General features: G+C 42.5%; 1 protein-coding gene across 8 annotated transcripts in view; it reads right to left on the bottom strand.

Moving 5' to 3' along the window:
* The window catches only part of Chd8 (chromodomain helicase DNA binding protein 8), a 60,039-nt gene that overhangs the window by 1,196 nt on the left and 43,205 nt on the right, over positions 1–15,638 (bottom strand). For 6 of the 8 annotated variants that reach the window (XM_005412111.2, XM_005412107.2, XM_005412109.2 and 3 more), the window contains exons 17-37: positions 14,632–14,842; positions 14,099–14,294; positions 13,338–13,505; positions 12,743–12,922; positions 12,336–12,446; positions 11,825–12,021; positions 11,374–11,573; positions 11,113–11,293; positions 10,938–11,027; positions 10,506–10,609; positions 8,944–9,073; positions 7,041–7,116; positions 6,449–6,503; positions 6,067–6,274; positions 5,373–5,581; positions 4,568–5,284; positions 4,201–4,352; positions 3,458–3,760; positions 2,591–2,704; positions 2,226–2,405; positions 1,770–1,886 (exon numbers count right to left, since the gene is read on the bottom strand). In XM_005412111.2, coding sequence (XP_005412168.1) covers positions 1,770–1,886; positions 2,226–2,405; positions 2,591–2,704; positions 3,458–3,760; positions 4,201–4,352; positions 4,568–5,284; positions 5,373–5,581; positions 6,067–6,274; positions 6,449–6,503; positions 7,041–7,116; positions 8,944–9,073; positions 10,506–10,609; positions 10,938–11,027; positions 11,113–11,293; positions 11,374–11,573; positions 11,825–12,021; positions 12,336–12,446; positions 12,743–12,922; positions 13,338–13,505; positions 14,099–14,294; positions 14,632–14,842 — 3,899 coding nt within the window. The remainder of the gene's footprint in view (positions 1–1,769; positions 1,887–2,225; positions 2,406–2,590; positions 2,705–3,457; positions 3,761–4,200; positions 4,353–4,567; positions 5,285–5,372; positions 5,582–6,066; positions 6,275–6,448; positions 6,504–7,040; positions 7,117–8,943; positions 9,074–10,505; positions 10,610–10,937; positions 11,028–11,112; positions 11,294–11,373; positions 11,574–11,824; positions 12,022–12,335; positions 12,447–12,742; positions 12,923–13,337; positions 13,506–14,098; positions 14,295–14,631; positions 14,843–15,638) is intronic. The other 2 variants (XM_005412113.2, XM_005412115.2) reach the window with 2 other exon arrangements.

The raw sequence follows: 15,638 nt of genomic DNA on the forward strand, positions 1-15,638 counted from the left end.
GCCATCCAAGTAGAGGGGATTCACCACACCTGGCTCTTACAAATGCTTTTTCACCGTGTCTGTCTTATAGTCAGACAAGGCTTGATAGTAACAAGGAGAAGGAAATTTTACATAGCTGGTGGAAGCATTCTGATACTGAAGCTAAAATCAAGGATTTGTCACTGATAATCATGTGAAACAGAAGTTTGTGCTTTTTCCCCATGCCTACATTGTACCTTTATTCCAACAAAGCATTTCACAAATGCTTACCTTTATTAATAAGGGATCTGGGTAAGACAGTGAATAAATCAATACATGCACAGAAAAAATTCACTTGTGTCTACATAGGAGGTTGTTCACATGATTTTACCATGGTAAAAGAAGTACAACTATATTAACTCTGCAAAATTATCTTCTATTATTATATCAGAGCAGAGTCAGTTAGGACTTCTGGTTGTCTAAAACACCTACAATATTGTAGCCCTGCTCATCAAATTTAGTAAAATATTTTTCCCACATTGACTGAACATTTACATGTCTGCTGAACTTTAAATGGGTTCCTCTAAATGTTCTGATTAAGTTCAGTGAGGTTGGAAATTGTTATTTTTAGTACTTCTACTTTGCTGTTAGCCTATGCACAATATTGGGTGAAATGGCATGAAGTTCACACATTTGGAGAGACTGGGCTTGGCATATGCCTATAATCCCACCACTCAGGAAGCTGAGGCAGGATTGCTGTGAGCTTGAGGCCAGCGTGGGCTACATAGTTAGTCCAAGGCCAGCATGAATGACACTGCAAGACCCTGTCTCAAAAAACCAAAAAGACACAATCGGTACAGTTATGTTTCTGGACGTTATTTCCAACCTAAGACTAACACCTGACATGGGGTACATACCTTTTTGATGAACATTTAATAGTGTACTTTTATGGACTTTTTAAAGTACAGTAATTCTTATGACTCCCAGGAGTAATGCAGTGGTAGATCCATGGTCAATGCTCTTTTTTTTGTCTTTTTGAGACAGGGTCTCACTATGTAGTTCAGGCTGGCTTGAACTCACTTTGTAGCCCAGGCTGGCCTCGAACTCACAATGATCCTCCTGCCTCAGCCTCCTAAGTGCTGGGATTACAGGCGTGCGCCACCACGCCCAGCTCAGTCAGTTCTACTTTTAACCATTTTGTTTTGGGAAAAGTGACACACACTTCTAGATTCAGCTACTCAGGAGGCTGAGGTAGGTAGGTGAACATTCAATTCCAGGATTTTAGGGCCAGCCTGGACAAAATAGCAAGACTCTGTCATTTCTGCTCCTTTTTAACATTTTGTGACAAGGTTTCACTAAGATGCCCAGGCTGGCCTCCCAACTTGCAATCCTCCTGCCTCAGACTGTGAAGTAGTTAGGATTACAGGCATGCACCATCATGCCCAGTTTTAGAATTACAAAACTTTTAAGAGCTTGTCTAGCTGGGGGTGTAACTCAGTGGTAAATCACTTGCCTAGCATGCTCAATGCCCTGGATTTAATTGCCAGCATTGAAACAAAAATTTACTCCCTAACTCCCACTTTTGAGGTTGTGAAAATAAGAGTGCTAAAGGTACATTTTTAGGATTTTAGGCTCTGCTAGAGATGAAGATACCACAGGACTGCAAGAATACCAAGAAAAATACTCTGGTTTCCTTCTTGGGGAACTGAAGATAATTTGACTGAAAAATACACATTTGATAAAAGATAAACATTAATCACATTCCCATTAAAAACTTTGGGCAGCTAGTCTGAGAAGTGTTTAAGCCTCACCTTTTTCCCATTTCTAGAGTTCGCTGTCTGTACTGGTTCCATTCCTAAACAGTTCACTTCTGCTTTATTATTTTTTTTACATCTCTGCCACTTCTGTTTTCTGCGTTCCTCCATGTACTGCAATAGAAATGTATCAGTTACCCAAAAGACAAGAGAATCTCTGAAGTAATTAAGGTACTATAAAAAAAAAAAAAAAGTGATTAATTCTAGTGGGAAATTGCCACCAAGTGCCTTTCTCCCCTAAACTAGTTAATATTTGTCTAGCATTTAGCTTAAGAAGTATTTAACATTATTTTATTTTGATTATCAAACTGCTGTGAAGTAGGTAAGACAGGGTATTACCTTGCATACCCTGCAGGTGCAGAAATACTGATAGAGTATGGCATGCTTTCTCCCTCTCACACAGCTTAAATAAAAAAGTGACTTTAAATCCAGCTGGATGGAACTGCCACTCACCGCTAGAAATCGGGGATCGACAGCAAACTCTGGATGACCCTGTAACCACATCTCCAGTTCAGCCCGGCGAGGGGCATCCTCACCCACCAGCAAAGTACCATCCACCTTATTGATGACGGGGATCCGGGACTCCAGGTCCACATCAAGGTGATTAGGCTCTTCCATGCACTCCACCTCCAGCTGCAAACCCAGAATCCACCCCCATGAGCACAGACACTTCTCTGAGGTGGAGGGGAGGGGAAGCATAGCTGGTGCTAACTATAATGATGGCATCTCCAATCCCGCAGTCCCAACCGCCTTCATCAACTACTGGGAATGAAAGGTCTCATCTAACTCTGAGGTTAAAGACTTTCTCTACTACTTACCTCTATTAGTTTTTTTCTGTTCCCCTTCTTCTTATGAAACAGTGGGTGTCCATCTCCCATTACTCCATTAGCCATCAGCTTATGCTTCTGGAATGTTAACTTTAATCCTTCCTCCTAGAAAGATAGCACCACCCAGTACATCATATAGCACATGTTTTTAAGAGTAAAGATTACGCTCGGGGGACTTGGGCCAAGGGTCATCCTCTAGCTCAATGATGTGAAAAGGAAGGCCATCTGACTAAAGGGTATAAATCAGATTTACAATGACACTTTTTCCTTTCAAAGATTTCATTTCAGCTAGATGTGGCTGTAATCCCAGTACTCGGAAGGCTGAGGCAGGAAGATTGCCATGAGTTTGAGACCAGCCTGAACTACATGGTGAGATCCTGTCTCGAAAAGGGAAAAAAAAAAAAGAATTCATTTGTTGGCCAAGTGTGCATATACTGAAATTTCTTGACCTAGTGCCCCTCAGAGAGATTTACAAGAAGTAGAATTCATCAAAACATGCAAGGCAGTTTTAAAACTCCCTACCCAGTATCAGTATTAGCACAGCAACTCATCTCAGGGGCAAAATCCTACTATCCTTGTCATATACTAATTTGAGAAATTCTTCTGAGTACTTAATGAGTAGTAGTAAGGCTCAAAGGGAAAAGGATCAAGAAAAACAGAATTTTCATCTATAAAACAAAAACAAACTGACTTAATTACAGTAGGAATGGTGCCTTTTAAATTTTTCATTTATCCTATTTTTAATATTTAATTTAATATTAATTTACCCTATCTTTATTTTCAAAGTACCCTATTAGTGAAACTAGTTAAAGACTCTAGCCTTCTTCACCACTTTCCAGTCCTCAGTGCGGAGCTTACGTCTTTGATCTGAACTGTGAACTCCTTCTCGTCCATGCCTCGGTGAAGTTTGGTGAACTGGGCTGCTGCTGTGCTGACCGCAGATGGCTCCTCCTCTGCCATAGAAGCTGCGCTGCTACTTCGAGGTGTAGGGACCGGAGAGTCACCGTACTCTCCTGGGGTTAATGAAGGACTGTCCAGTAAGTGGTTGCCTGGCCCCAAAATTCCTCCTGTTATCATTTCCTGGGTCCTGCGGCTAGAAGGCCATTTCCCTGAGAGTATAGCCTGGCAGACGAGGTCAATGCGGTTTATCAGGACACGATCCTGAGTGAAGGAGAAAGAAAAAGGATTTAAGAATCTGAGCACTAACTGCAGTTGTCTGACACAATACTGCCATTACTAGGATGGTAAAAACCATAAGGCAGAAAGGAGAGGGGCAGCATGAATTCGTGTAGCAACTTGAAAGAAACAGTTTCATGCAAAAAATGTAGCACTGGCTGGGCATGGTGGCAAACACCTATAATCTCAGTACTTGGGAGGCTGAAGCAGGAGAATAGTTGTGAGTTTAAGGGTAGCCTGGGCTACACAGTGAGTTGAACACCAGCACTAACTGGTCATTGCAAGATCCTGCTAGAGGAAAAACAGAAATAGTACTAAACATGGCAGCAAAATAAAATAAAACCCCGAACCAATGTTGTTTCTCCCCTTTACATAATGTTGCATTCTATTTCTGGACTCTGCATCTCCAGGAATGAGGCTGTTACCTTGGGCCATTCAGAGGCTCTTTGTCTTTCCTGCAGCATCAGAAGCTCAGGAGTCATTTGTTCTCCATCTTCGTTTGGGAATCCGTCTTGAGACACAGAGAGGGACAAGAGACTCTCTTCATCATAGAGCTTTGGGCGGGATCGGTCAGCAGCTAGAGAGCACATAGAATATGGGAGCAAAGATAGTAAAGTAATGTTAAGTGGGAACGGCATTATGAAAGCTTTGCATAAAGGCCCAAAGAATAACTGATCTCTCTTGACATTTTATCAAACCAGAAATTTAATCTCCTAAGAGGATGCAATCAGAAGGGAACGAGCAGAGAGGGGGCACAGGGAAGAGGTCCAACAGCCTGTCGCATGCACTCACTTAGCTTCTCCTCCTTCTCGTCCTCACTCTCATCAGTGCTGGAGCTGGAGCTGGATGAGGATGAGGAAGAAGAGGATGATGGTGACAGCTTGCTCAAGTCCAGCTCTGAGTCTGAATCATCCTCATCCTCCAGTTTGACTGGTGGAACACTCCGGGACACCAGAGGGGTAGTATCAGAGGGGGCTATTCGCATCTCATAGTCTTGGGTTGGTTGGCTCCTGGCCACCATCTCATGCTCTAGCTTTAAAGTCAGACTCTCCAGACTGGGGACCTGGGCAGCTGCCTCCTCGGGTGACTTTTCAACAGGAGCATCTGGGCGCAGAGGCAGTGGTGAGGCAGTGCGCGAGGTATACTGCTGGTGTAGCAGTGGAGTAGAGCAGCGTGACAAGGATGTAGCTGGTGCTCCTGCCTGATGGTTCTGCATATAATTCATACGGGCAGCCAGAAAAGAGAAGTCTGGGTCCTGCATGATGTTGCAGTCTGTTTGGCTCACCCCGTGGCGGGCTGCCCCTCGTAGAAGCTCCCCGTCATGACGAATAGGCTCCCACCATTTGGGCAATTCTGGACCTGGAGGCTGACACAATGCTAACCGATCTTCCAAAAGGGGGTGGCATAAAACTTGTTCCCGTAGGCGCCGAAGCAATTCGATACGGTAGAGAGTCCACGAGGCCCTTTCTTCAGTGATGGGCTCAATGAACAGATTAGGGTCTGGGGGTTCTACAAGAGATAGTGATGGAAAGAGAAATGGACCAAGAGCTGGTGTGCTGCCACCCACCCCCACTCACCCTGGACTCTCCCATCTCACCATCTCCAGCTGCTGGGGGAAGGCGACACACTTGCCGGCACATGGCCACAAAGCCATGGAAGTACTTGGTGAGGCTTTCGTCAGTTTTTTTGTCTAGTCGAGCAAAAGTGCGGAAGCGATCCCAGTGGAACTGCATACTGTCGGGATCATATTCCACACCAAAGGTAGACACTACTCTATAGAAATCAGTCTGCTCACGCCTTGTCCATCTACGAAGGGAAGAGGAGTAATGACAGCGGTCAGAAGCACACAGGAAATCTGGTTTCTAGGGTGGTGTAGAGTATCTGAAAAAACACTGAACACAGAGAAAACAAAACGAAAAAGAACAGGACAAAGCCCACAAAAGGCTATGAGAAAACCTATAGAACATGTAGGAATTACCAAGCACAGAGGGAAAATGAGGCAGACAACTCAACGAAAACATCTGTACTAGAGACATTCCCAGGGGTACAATTATTGCAGTTTTTAAGCCCTAGCAATCTAACAACTCAATGCAAAAACATGATCTCTTTCTTTTTTTTGTGGTACCAGGAATTGAACTCAGGACCTTGTGCTTGCAAGGCAGGCACTTGTGCCACTGAGCTATATCCCTGGTCCAACATGATCTCTTTATAAGGAATTGTAAACAAATTTTTCCCAAAATTTAGTCACAAACAAACTTACAGGATAGCCCAAATCCCGTGGTATATTTTACCGTTGTTGCTTCTCCCGCCGAGCAATTTCTTTTAGCTTAAAAGCTGCTTCACATCGCCGCCGTCGCCGGTCCCCACGCTCTGCCGCCTCCATCTTCATTTGTTCTCTCTTGTAGCTGCGCTGATAGGCTGTTACCAGGCGCCGAAGCCTAGCGGTTAGGGCAGAGCCTGGAGGCCAGAATAGATGCCCCGGCTGCTGAGTTACCTGGGCTGTGGGAAATAAAGTAACATGAATAGTAAGTATACACAAAGGACAGTACAGGTAATACTCCCATTTCTACCCACCCACAGCAAAGCTCTTACAAATCCCAGGACAAAATTTATTTCAGTAATTCCCCACCCACCCACCCCACACGAAACTGTACTAGTTGACCTGAAGTTTACCTTCATCTCCATCAATCACAGAGATCTCCTCATCCATCATCATCAAAGGGTCACCCTAGGGAAGGAGATCCACCCCACAGGATGGAGGGGGAGGGAAGGGGAAATTGGCAGTCTGAAAAGAACCCCCACGAAACTCAAAGCAGCCAACTAAAACAAGAGCAAGAAAGTAGAAACTAAAAGACCAGTTTGTATTAGTGGGCCAAAGATGATGGGATTTAGTAATTTATTTTATTCTTATGTATTTTTTGAAATAGTTTCTTGCCATATATTCCAGGCTGGCCTTCAACTCATGGTGATCCTCCTGCCTCAGCTTCCCAAGTGCTGGGATTACAGGCGTGAGCCACCATGCCAGGACAGGATTTAGGAATTTATTAGTCAAACAATAACCTTTAACATCCAGTGTGGGTCCCAGCTCCTCCACAAAGCCACCCTGATTTGCCCAGCTAACATTAATATCCTTTCCATTAGTATTTTACATACCTAAATAATATTTTATATTCTGTATGATAAATCAATCTACTTTATGACTCAGAGAATGGAAGACAATAAACTAGTAATACAGAAAAGCTAGACTCAAATAAGAATGCTTTACCTCATCATCCTGGTCCTTTGGGGGACCCTGGAGTGGTTTATATTCAGGATCTTCACAATCCTTATCAAAGTCAACCCTAAAATAATCCAAAGCAAAACAAAATGTTAATAATTTATTTTCTAGCTAGGTGTGGTGGTGCAGGCCTATAATCCCAGCACTTGCAAGGCTGAGACAGGCGGATCACTGCGAGTGCAAGGCCAGCCTCCACTACATAGTGAGTTCAAGACCAGTGCTGAGCTGCATAGTGAAACCCTGAGTTAACCTCTCCCCAACCTGAATTTATCTTCTATCATCAAGAGGAACCTCGAAAGGAGCTGTATATAAACTATAGTCCCAACAGGAAACAGTACATAGCTTCACCCTTACAGGTGCTACATTTTGGATCAATTAATACAGAGTTCAACAAAGACTGACAAAGTGTCATTCATAATTACTTTAGTTTGAAACAAAGTAACTTTGTTTCTTTGCAGCACTGGGTACTGAACCCAGGACCTTGTCCTGACCCACACACCCAGCCTTTTTTATTGTTTAGTGTTTTGAGACAGGTCTTGCTGTGTAGTCCAGGTTGGTTTTGAACTTACTATGTAGTCCAGGCTGGTCCTGAACTCGACATAATCCTGCCTCGGCCGCCTGACTGCTGGGATTATATGCATGTGCCACCACTCCCAGCTATCCCCAGCCCTTTTAATTTTTTATTTTGAGATGGGGTCTCACTAAATCACTAAGTCTCCCAGGCTAGGCTTAAACTTGCAATCCTCCTGTCTCAGCCTCCCACAGTACCGAGATTACAGGGCTGTACCACCACGCCAGGCTGCCATGTTACCCGTTTTGTGTTGTTTTATTTTTAAGATATTCTTTCCAGTGTCTCACTGTGTTGCTCTAACTCATGGCCTCAATTGAGCCTCCTGCCTCAGTTTCCCAAGGGTCATGTGCCAATAGACCCAGCTTCCCTTTTGTTGTTGTTTGAGACAGGGTCTTGCTATGTAGTCCAGGCTGGCCTTCAACTAATAGCGATCCTCCTGCCTCAGCCTTCTGAGTGCTGGGATTACAGGTGTGTGCCACTGCACCTGACTTAGGCATGGTTTCAAATGAAATACTCCGATCAGCATACTTCCTTTTGGTAGTCCCTTTTCACTCTCCCACTTCTCTGTAATTATTAACAATTTATCTCTGAATGTCCATGTTTTTGTCTTTACTGCTTTTCTCTATGGAGCAGAAAGATGACATTAAATGATACCCATAAATAAAGGACCCAATTTTGTTTGAGGTTCCCACACCAAGCAAATTATCATCAAAGAGAAATCTCATGGTTATGAAGGACTAGCTAGGTAACTAAGCCAACTATTTTACACGTCCCTCAGGTCTCCACGTGAGAAGTTTTGTTAAACTCACTGGCACCCAAACCAGGGCAACTCTGCCCTACTTGGTGGCTCAGTATTAGCATGGCAACTCATCATCGGGACATGTCCCCAAGCACAACAAATAGCCTTTATGTGTCAGGCACCAATGGGAGATGATACACCAGAGCTACAATTGCCCCAATGGTAGCACACAAGCTGCATGTGAGAGCTGCTTGGTTTTTCTCTCTCAAGAGAACTTGTTATCTTCTCAGCAACTCTAGCTGTACAGAAGAGCATTACAAAGGAACATAAATAAGCTATTTGGGAATAACAGTGATTTTTCACCCTCAGCTGCATCTTACGGCAATGTGTGGTTTATACCAGTTTATGAAATTCTATATGCTGGTCCTATTTTTTACAAATAATTTAATATATCTAAATATAACTACCATTAAGATACCCAATGGCTTCAATCAAGGCTAGAGTTATGTTACCTCTTAATACAAGCAATACCCTCCACCGAGTGTGTGCAAAACTTTAAGACAGCTACCAGCAATGCTTACCCTTCTACTATATCAGAGAAATTATCTAACACTCGATGTTCGGCTGCAATGGCTTTATCATCTGGTCGACCAGCCTTTTCCAAGAAGCATAAGGCTGGGTCTGCTCTCATTGTATTGTATTTCTCATAGCCTAGAAGAAAAAGGGCCATAAATTGAGAAAAAAAAATCAGTGTGGGCTACTTTGCTCATAATGCAAAATATCATTAATATTAACTCTGTAGATCCTATGTTTACTAACATGTTTAACTTTTTAATAGCAACTTAGCTAGTTTTAACCTAGTGATTGTTAAGAATTTAGGCAACAATTTTCTTTTTAATTTTTGTTTTTTTGAGACAAGGCCTTCCTATGCAGTTCAGGTTGCCCTTAAACTCACTATGTAGTCCAGGCTGGCCTCAAACTCAAGGTGACCCTCCTGGCTCAGCCTCCCAAGTGCTAGGATTACAGGCATGAGCCACCATGCCCAGCTTCAACAAATTTATATAACAAAACAGCTCTATAGTCATTTAACTGGTAATCTTTCTATCGTCACTCTTATTGTATAGATAAAGAAAGTAAGATCAAATAATTTAGGGTAGATCACATATTCTCAAAGAATAAGGAACCCGTACCTGCAAGTAAATAAGTACTCAGTAAATTCTGATGAACAATGAATGAATGTATGAACATATGTTAGGATGTTTTGACTCCTGTACATGTCTGTCTCACAACTGTTCAGTTTTTCTTATCCTGTTAAACTTTTCAAAAACATACTTTAAGTGCCATTACTTTCTACTTTACAGACGTTTAAAAAAAGGGTTTTTTGGCGGGGAGGGGCTGGGGATTGAACACGGCCTCAAGCATGCTGGGCCGTGTTCAAAATATTTTCTTCAAAAGGCAAACATAACCCTATACACAAAAGTACTGGAAGTTAGTACCCCTGCTTTTAGTGCCTGGAATTTGGTATTAGCCAAAACTGCAAAGGGAATAAGTCTCACTTACATCAGCATGACTTCTGAACATTCAGACAAATGGGACATAGAGATAAATATAACACTTTCAGCAAGCTGCAGGAAAACCATACAAATTAACTTTTTTTTTGAGACAGGGTCTCACTATGCCGTTCAGGCTGGCCTTGAGCTCACTACGTGGCCTAGTGTGGCCTTGAACTCATGGCAATCCTCCTGCCTCAGCCTCCCCAGTACTGGGATTATAGGCAGGTACTCCCACGCCTGGTTTTACTGTGGTCATTAACAGGAGTGGGCATGTATAACTTTCCCACATTTGTTGACCTTTCACTTAGACCACACAACACAGAGTGAGGTAGTATACTGGTGACAGTGATTACAGAACAGATGGGATACCTCCTACCTTGAGATCTAACTATCCATCTGGTCTTTCTTGAACATCTTTTTATAGAAACAGACTACTTGGCTCTGGATATTTAAGAACTAGTTTCCTATTCAAATATAAATTTATTGAAAGTGAATGAAAGAACTTGGTTCTTTTATGAGCATTTTGCTAAATGTTCCATTTGTTAACATAAATCTTCAGTGGGAGAGAATGAGCTAGGAGAGGCACCTACCATGTTTAAAGACTCCAATGAGCAGAGACTTGTCAGCTTCACTGTCCCACCACGTCGTCGGGACTTCCAGCTGATCCACTACTGGGAACCATATGTCAATCTCACTGAAGGTATAAAAGGGCACAGTCAGTGAAACAAAGGTGAAAATTAAAGTGACAGTCCTTGGAAAGATTACTGCGGCCACTGTCCTTTAATTTAAATGTTCATGCAGCTGCCCTATTTCCTTGTACTACTGTGAAATATAGGGCTAAAGATCTGGCACCAGAGAGGAATGTTATCTGGCTGACAGTTTGCAGAGACTTTAGTCCATAGTCAGCCAGCTGCCCAGATTTTAATTACCAGATATGCCGGACAGCACAGAAAGGAGTAAGCACACCGCTCATGCTTGGAACAAGGCAGGGCATATTAAAAAAAAACACAGAAGAGCTTTACCTGGCAATAGCACCCCCTAACACCTTCTCTGCCTGGTCGCCAATGACCTCCTGCCTCAGGTAGTACAGCATGCGCACTCGCAGCAGGACCCTAGGAAGGAAGGGGAGGAGCCGGCTCAGTGACAGTGCAGAGAAAGTGTCAGGGGGGAACTGTCTTTACCGAATTCTGCTCTTACTTGTTACACTGATGTTTCAAGTGCTTCTTGTAACTCTCATCTTGAAAGAGAGTATCAGGGTTATATTTCCGGATCCAGTCTGCTTTATGGATATCAAAAGTACTTTGGGACTTGACTTTCTTCCCCTTTCGTCCACGGGGCACAGGGATAGACAGACCTGGGGGAGGGGAGACATCAAAGACTTGGATTGAGAAAAACCCTCAGACCTGAAAAGGACTAGGTAACTTCTGAAAAGTTGAAAAGTAAGGAGTTGATAATTACCTGAATGATTCTGCAGTTCTTTCGTTTTGCCATTTTCGGCAGGGCTAATCAAGTCCCAAATGAAGCCTTTGATATTTTCATCCCCACGGTAGTGCAGCAGACAGTACACCAGGATGGCACGGCATATGGTCTCCACATCTCGTTCGGTCATTCGCCGCTTGAAGCGTCCATGAGACAGAATATCTCGCCACCGTCCCCATCTAACAAAACAGAAAAGGACACTACTAATGTTTTTCTGGGAATTCTATTCAGTGATAGTTCCCTGACTCCCAGTCTTGTATCTCACAAGAAATGTGACATAAAATCTTGGCAAGTATGGCAACAAAATAAAATGAACTGATTCTAAGGAAAAATTTTTCAATGATCCCCTCTTTGGTCACAGCCTCTAATTTGAAAGGCAACAGCATCAGGACTGAGATGCACCGCCTCTCAAGGCAAGATGGGCTCTTACCCATACACCAGGAGGTGCTTCTCCACCCGAAAGCAGTCAGTGCGCCCGTAGGCGTGATGACGGTCATGTCTGCGGGAGCGCGGCCGCTCATCATCTTCACTCTCTAAGTCAGAGAATTCTACCAGGTCATCGTCTTTCAGAGTGCTGAAGTGACGGGTCTGTTTCCGTACTCTGGGTGTGTCGATCACCAAGTTATTCTATGCAGAGAACAGGAGAAATGACTCTCCATGACATGCTCATGGGAAAAGAAAATTACAGGCTGAAACAGCTTTGGATGTAACATGAAAACTGATTTTTTAAAATGACATTAAATGAATGTAGATCCCTGGTTCCAGGGACTCAGGAAGCAAAATTAACTGTAGATATGTAAGTATTTTCCAGGGCCTCCAAGTAGATTCTGGTATACCAATTATCACAGACTGCAATTAGCACCAAAGAATCACAGAACAGTCATAAAGACAAAGTCCTAATGAGTCTTCCGCAATATTTCCTCAAGGAAGAATAATCTCACCTTGCTATTAAGCAGATCCATGTCTAGATCAGCCTTTTTGGCCCACTTCTGCCAAAAGTTGGGATCATCCAGAGAAATATCTGTCCTATTTTCAGAAGCAACAAAGCTTGCCTAGTGATAAACAAAGAGAAAGTAAACTGAACACCTTTTTGAACACAGGAAATAAATTACATTTGAAAAACACATTTAAATCTTGGAGATTCCAGATGTTTTTCTAGCATCTGAAACAAACAGAACACTCCTTTGCAGCCAAATATGGTGTCATGTGTCTGTAATTCCAGCTGTCAGGAGGCTGGGCAAAAGGATCACAAGTTTGAGACTAGTCTTGATAGGGCAAGACTCTACCTTAAGAATCCAAACCAAACCAAACCAAACCAAAAAACCAGCAGAAAACAACTTGAACATGCCTTGGCAAAGGTAGAACCTTTTCCTTCGGATTCAATAGTGATGGTTGTAGTTCGTCTTAACAAGATCTGGTCTATGTCCTCTTCACAAAACTTTGAGCCCTCATCATCTTCCTCCATTATGGCTGCATATGCTCCTTTTCTTAAGAGATCTTCTATTTCCTTTTTGGAGAATTGTTGGATCTGCAAAAAATCAAGAGATGAAAAGTGTACTGAGAGAATATTATCTAACCATGCAATAATATTTTAGCTTTGGTACTGTAAGAAATTATGATCAATTAATATTTATCAATTACAAATAAAATCAAGCTCAAAAAAATGAATAAAGCTTCTCAATAATAATTGAGAATCCAAACAAGGTAGTTGGATCCCTATACAAAAATAACTTTCGTTTTTCAGACAGGGTCTTGCTAGGTAGTTCAGGCTGGCCTGGACTCACTATGAAGCTCAGGCTGGCCTCAAACTCATGTCAATCTTCCTGTCTCAGCCTCGAGAGTGCTGGGATAATAGGCGTGCACCACTATAGCTGGCAAAAATAGCTTTTAGTTCCCTCTACCACTATGTCCCACTATAAGCTTAGTTATAGATTACAACTTACTCCAGTAATGTTGCCATCCCGACCACTCATGGACTGAAGCACAGCCTTATCCAATCCCAACTTGAGGCTAGCTTTATCAAACATCTCCCTCTCGTAGGAATTACGAGTGATAAGACGGTACACCTTCACAGCTTTGCTCTGTCCAATTCGATGACACCGTGCCTGGGCCTGTTTTTTTTGTTGTTGTTTAAAAAGGAAAGCAAAAAGGTAACATAAAGGTAACAAAAATGGGGGCGGTGAGATGATTGCCCCATCACATAGAACAGGTAAAGCATACTACAGAATAGACTATGTAGACATCTGTTTCTCTGAAGTTTTCTCAACCTAGTCCTATGCAATCATTTAAATAGTAATCTTGGCTGCCTTTGTGCTATAGGAGAGAGAAGTACTTGCAACAGAGACCACATGGCCAACCAGACCTATAATATGTAGAATTGTATCTATACAGAAAGTTTGTTGACCCCTGACCTAACTGCTAGTTCTAAGTAAATAATTCTTTCTTTCTTTTTTTTTTTTTTTTTTTTTTTTTTTTTTTTTTTGTCTTTTTGAGACAAGGTCTTGCTATGCAGTTCAGGCTGGCCTTGAACTCACTTTGTAGCCCAGGCTGGTCTCGAACTCACAGTCCTCCTGCCTCAGCCTCCCAAGTGCTGGGATTACAGGCATGCACCACTACACCCAATTAGTAAATAATTCTAACCTCTCCAGAAGACAGACCTCTCCTGGGTTAGGTGGGTAGTTCCTAAGATAGCAACTTTCTTTACCTGCAGGTCATTTTGTGGATTCCAATCTGAATCAAAGATGATACAGGTATCAGCAGCTGTAAGATTAATACCAAGTCCACCAGCCCGAGTGCATAACAAGAAGACAAAGCGATCTGAGTCAGGCTTGCTGAACCGGTCAATAGCAGCCTGTCGAAGATTGCCTCTGACTCTCCCATCAATGCGTTCATATAAGTACCTGTATGGGGTCACAGGAAAAATTTAAGTGGCTAAGCAGAATAAACTAAAAAAGCAGGCAAGGCTTGATACCTATTCTCCTGTATCTCTATGTGGCCAACAACCGTATTAAATTGAGGGAGAATCTTTAAAATACTTCTCTTACAGCAACTGTAATTAAACCCAGACTTTTCCTGTATTTTCTGAAACTTTTAAATCTTTTATTTTCTGTGGTGATTTGGATCAAACCCAGGGCCTCACACATGGTAGGCAAGCTCTCTGCCACCCAGCTATACCCTAAACCCTTTTGTAGCTTTATGCAGATGCTATAAGTACAAGACTCAGAGACTTTTTCTCACCTCCTCTGGATTAGATAATCCTCTAGAATATCTAGGCAGCGTACCATCTGGGAGAATATCAGAACTTTGTGGCCACCAGCTTTGAGCTTTGGAAGTAACTTGTCAATAAGAACCAATTTGCCAGCTGAACGAACCATGGCCTGAAGGTGGAAGTCATGAGGTATAATATGGGAAGCTTCTCGAAATTCTGTTAGGATTTTTTCTTCTGCACCTGCCAAAAAAAAGATCAAACTGATGGTGAGATTCAGTGACAACATATTAAAGCTTCATTGAAGTAAAAATGCAAATAAAGGGCCAGGGACATAGCTCAGTGGCACAGTGCCTACCTGGCAAGTGCGAGGTCATGGGTTTGATTCCCGGTACCAAAAAAAAAAGCAAATACAAGAGTAATCTAACCTGAGATCAACATTTCTCACACATAGAAGTTTAGCAACAAAAATTTCTAACCTATCATTCACTGTGTTATATAAAATATTCCAATTAAGCAGGCCTTACACGAGTAAACAAGGTTAAAAAAATGTAAATGCCTGGACAAGGACTAAGATGGAAGGCATAAGCCGTACTACCATAATGAAGGTGCCCAAAAAGAAATGGACTATCAGAGAGGACACTGATCCAGATTTCTTTTTGTACACAGGATTGAACCTTGGTTTTCTAGACTGAGCTCAGCCTCTTTTTGCCATTTTTATTTTGAGACAGGGTCTCACTAAGTCACTAACTTATCTAAGCTGGGTTTGAACTTGAGATCTTCCTGCCTCGGACTTGGAGTTCTTTTGAAATTCTAAATAGTAAATCCTATTTATATTTGGAGATTATGCAGAACCAAGAGGACAGAAAGCACTAGAGAAAGATGGGCACATAAGAATCTTTTTTTTTAGGACTGGGGATATAGCTCAGTAGCACAAGTGCCCACCTGGCGAGCGCAAGGTCCTGAGTTCGATTCCCGGTACCCACCAAAAAAAAAAAAAACATCTTTTTTAAAAGTCAAAATTTTATCACACCTCTCA

Source organism: Chinchilla lanigera, unplaced genomic scaffold, assembly GCF_000276665.1.
Source record: "Chinchilla lanigera isolate Chin_1 unplaced genomic scaffold, ChiLan1.0 scaffold00149, whole genome shotgun sequence".
In the NCBI taxonomy this organism is placed as follows: Eukaryota; Metazoa; Chordata; class Mammalia; order Rodentia; family Chinchillidae; genus Chinchilla; species Chinchilla lanigera.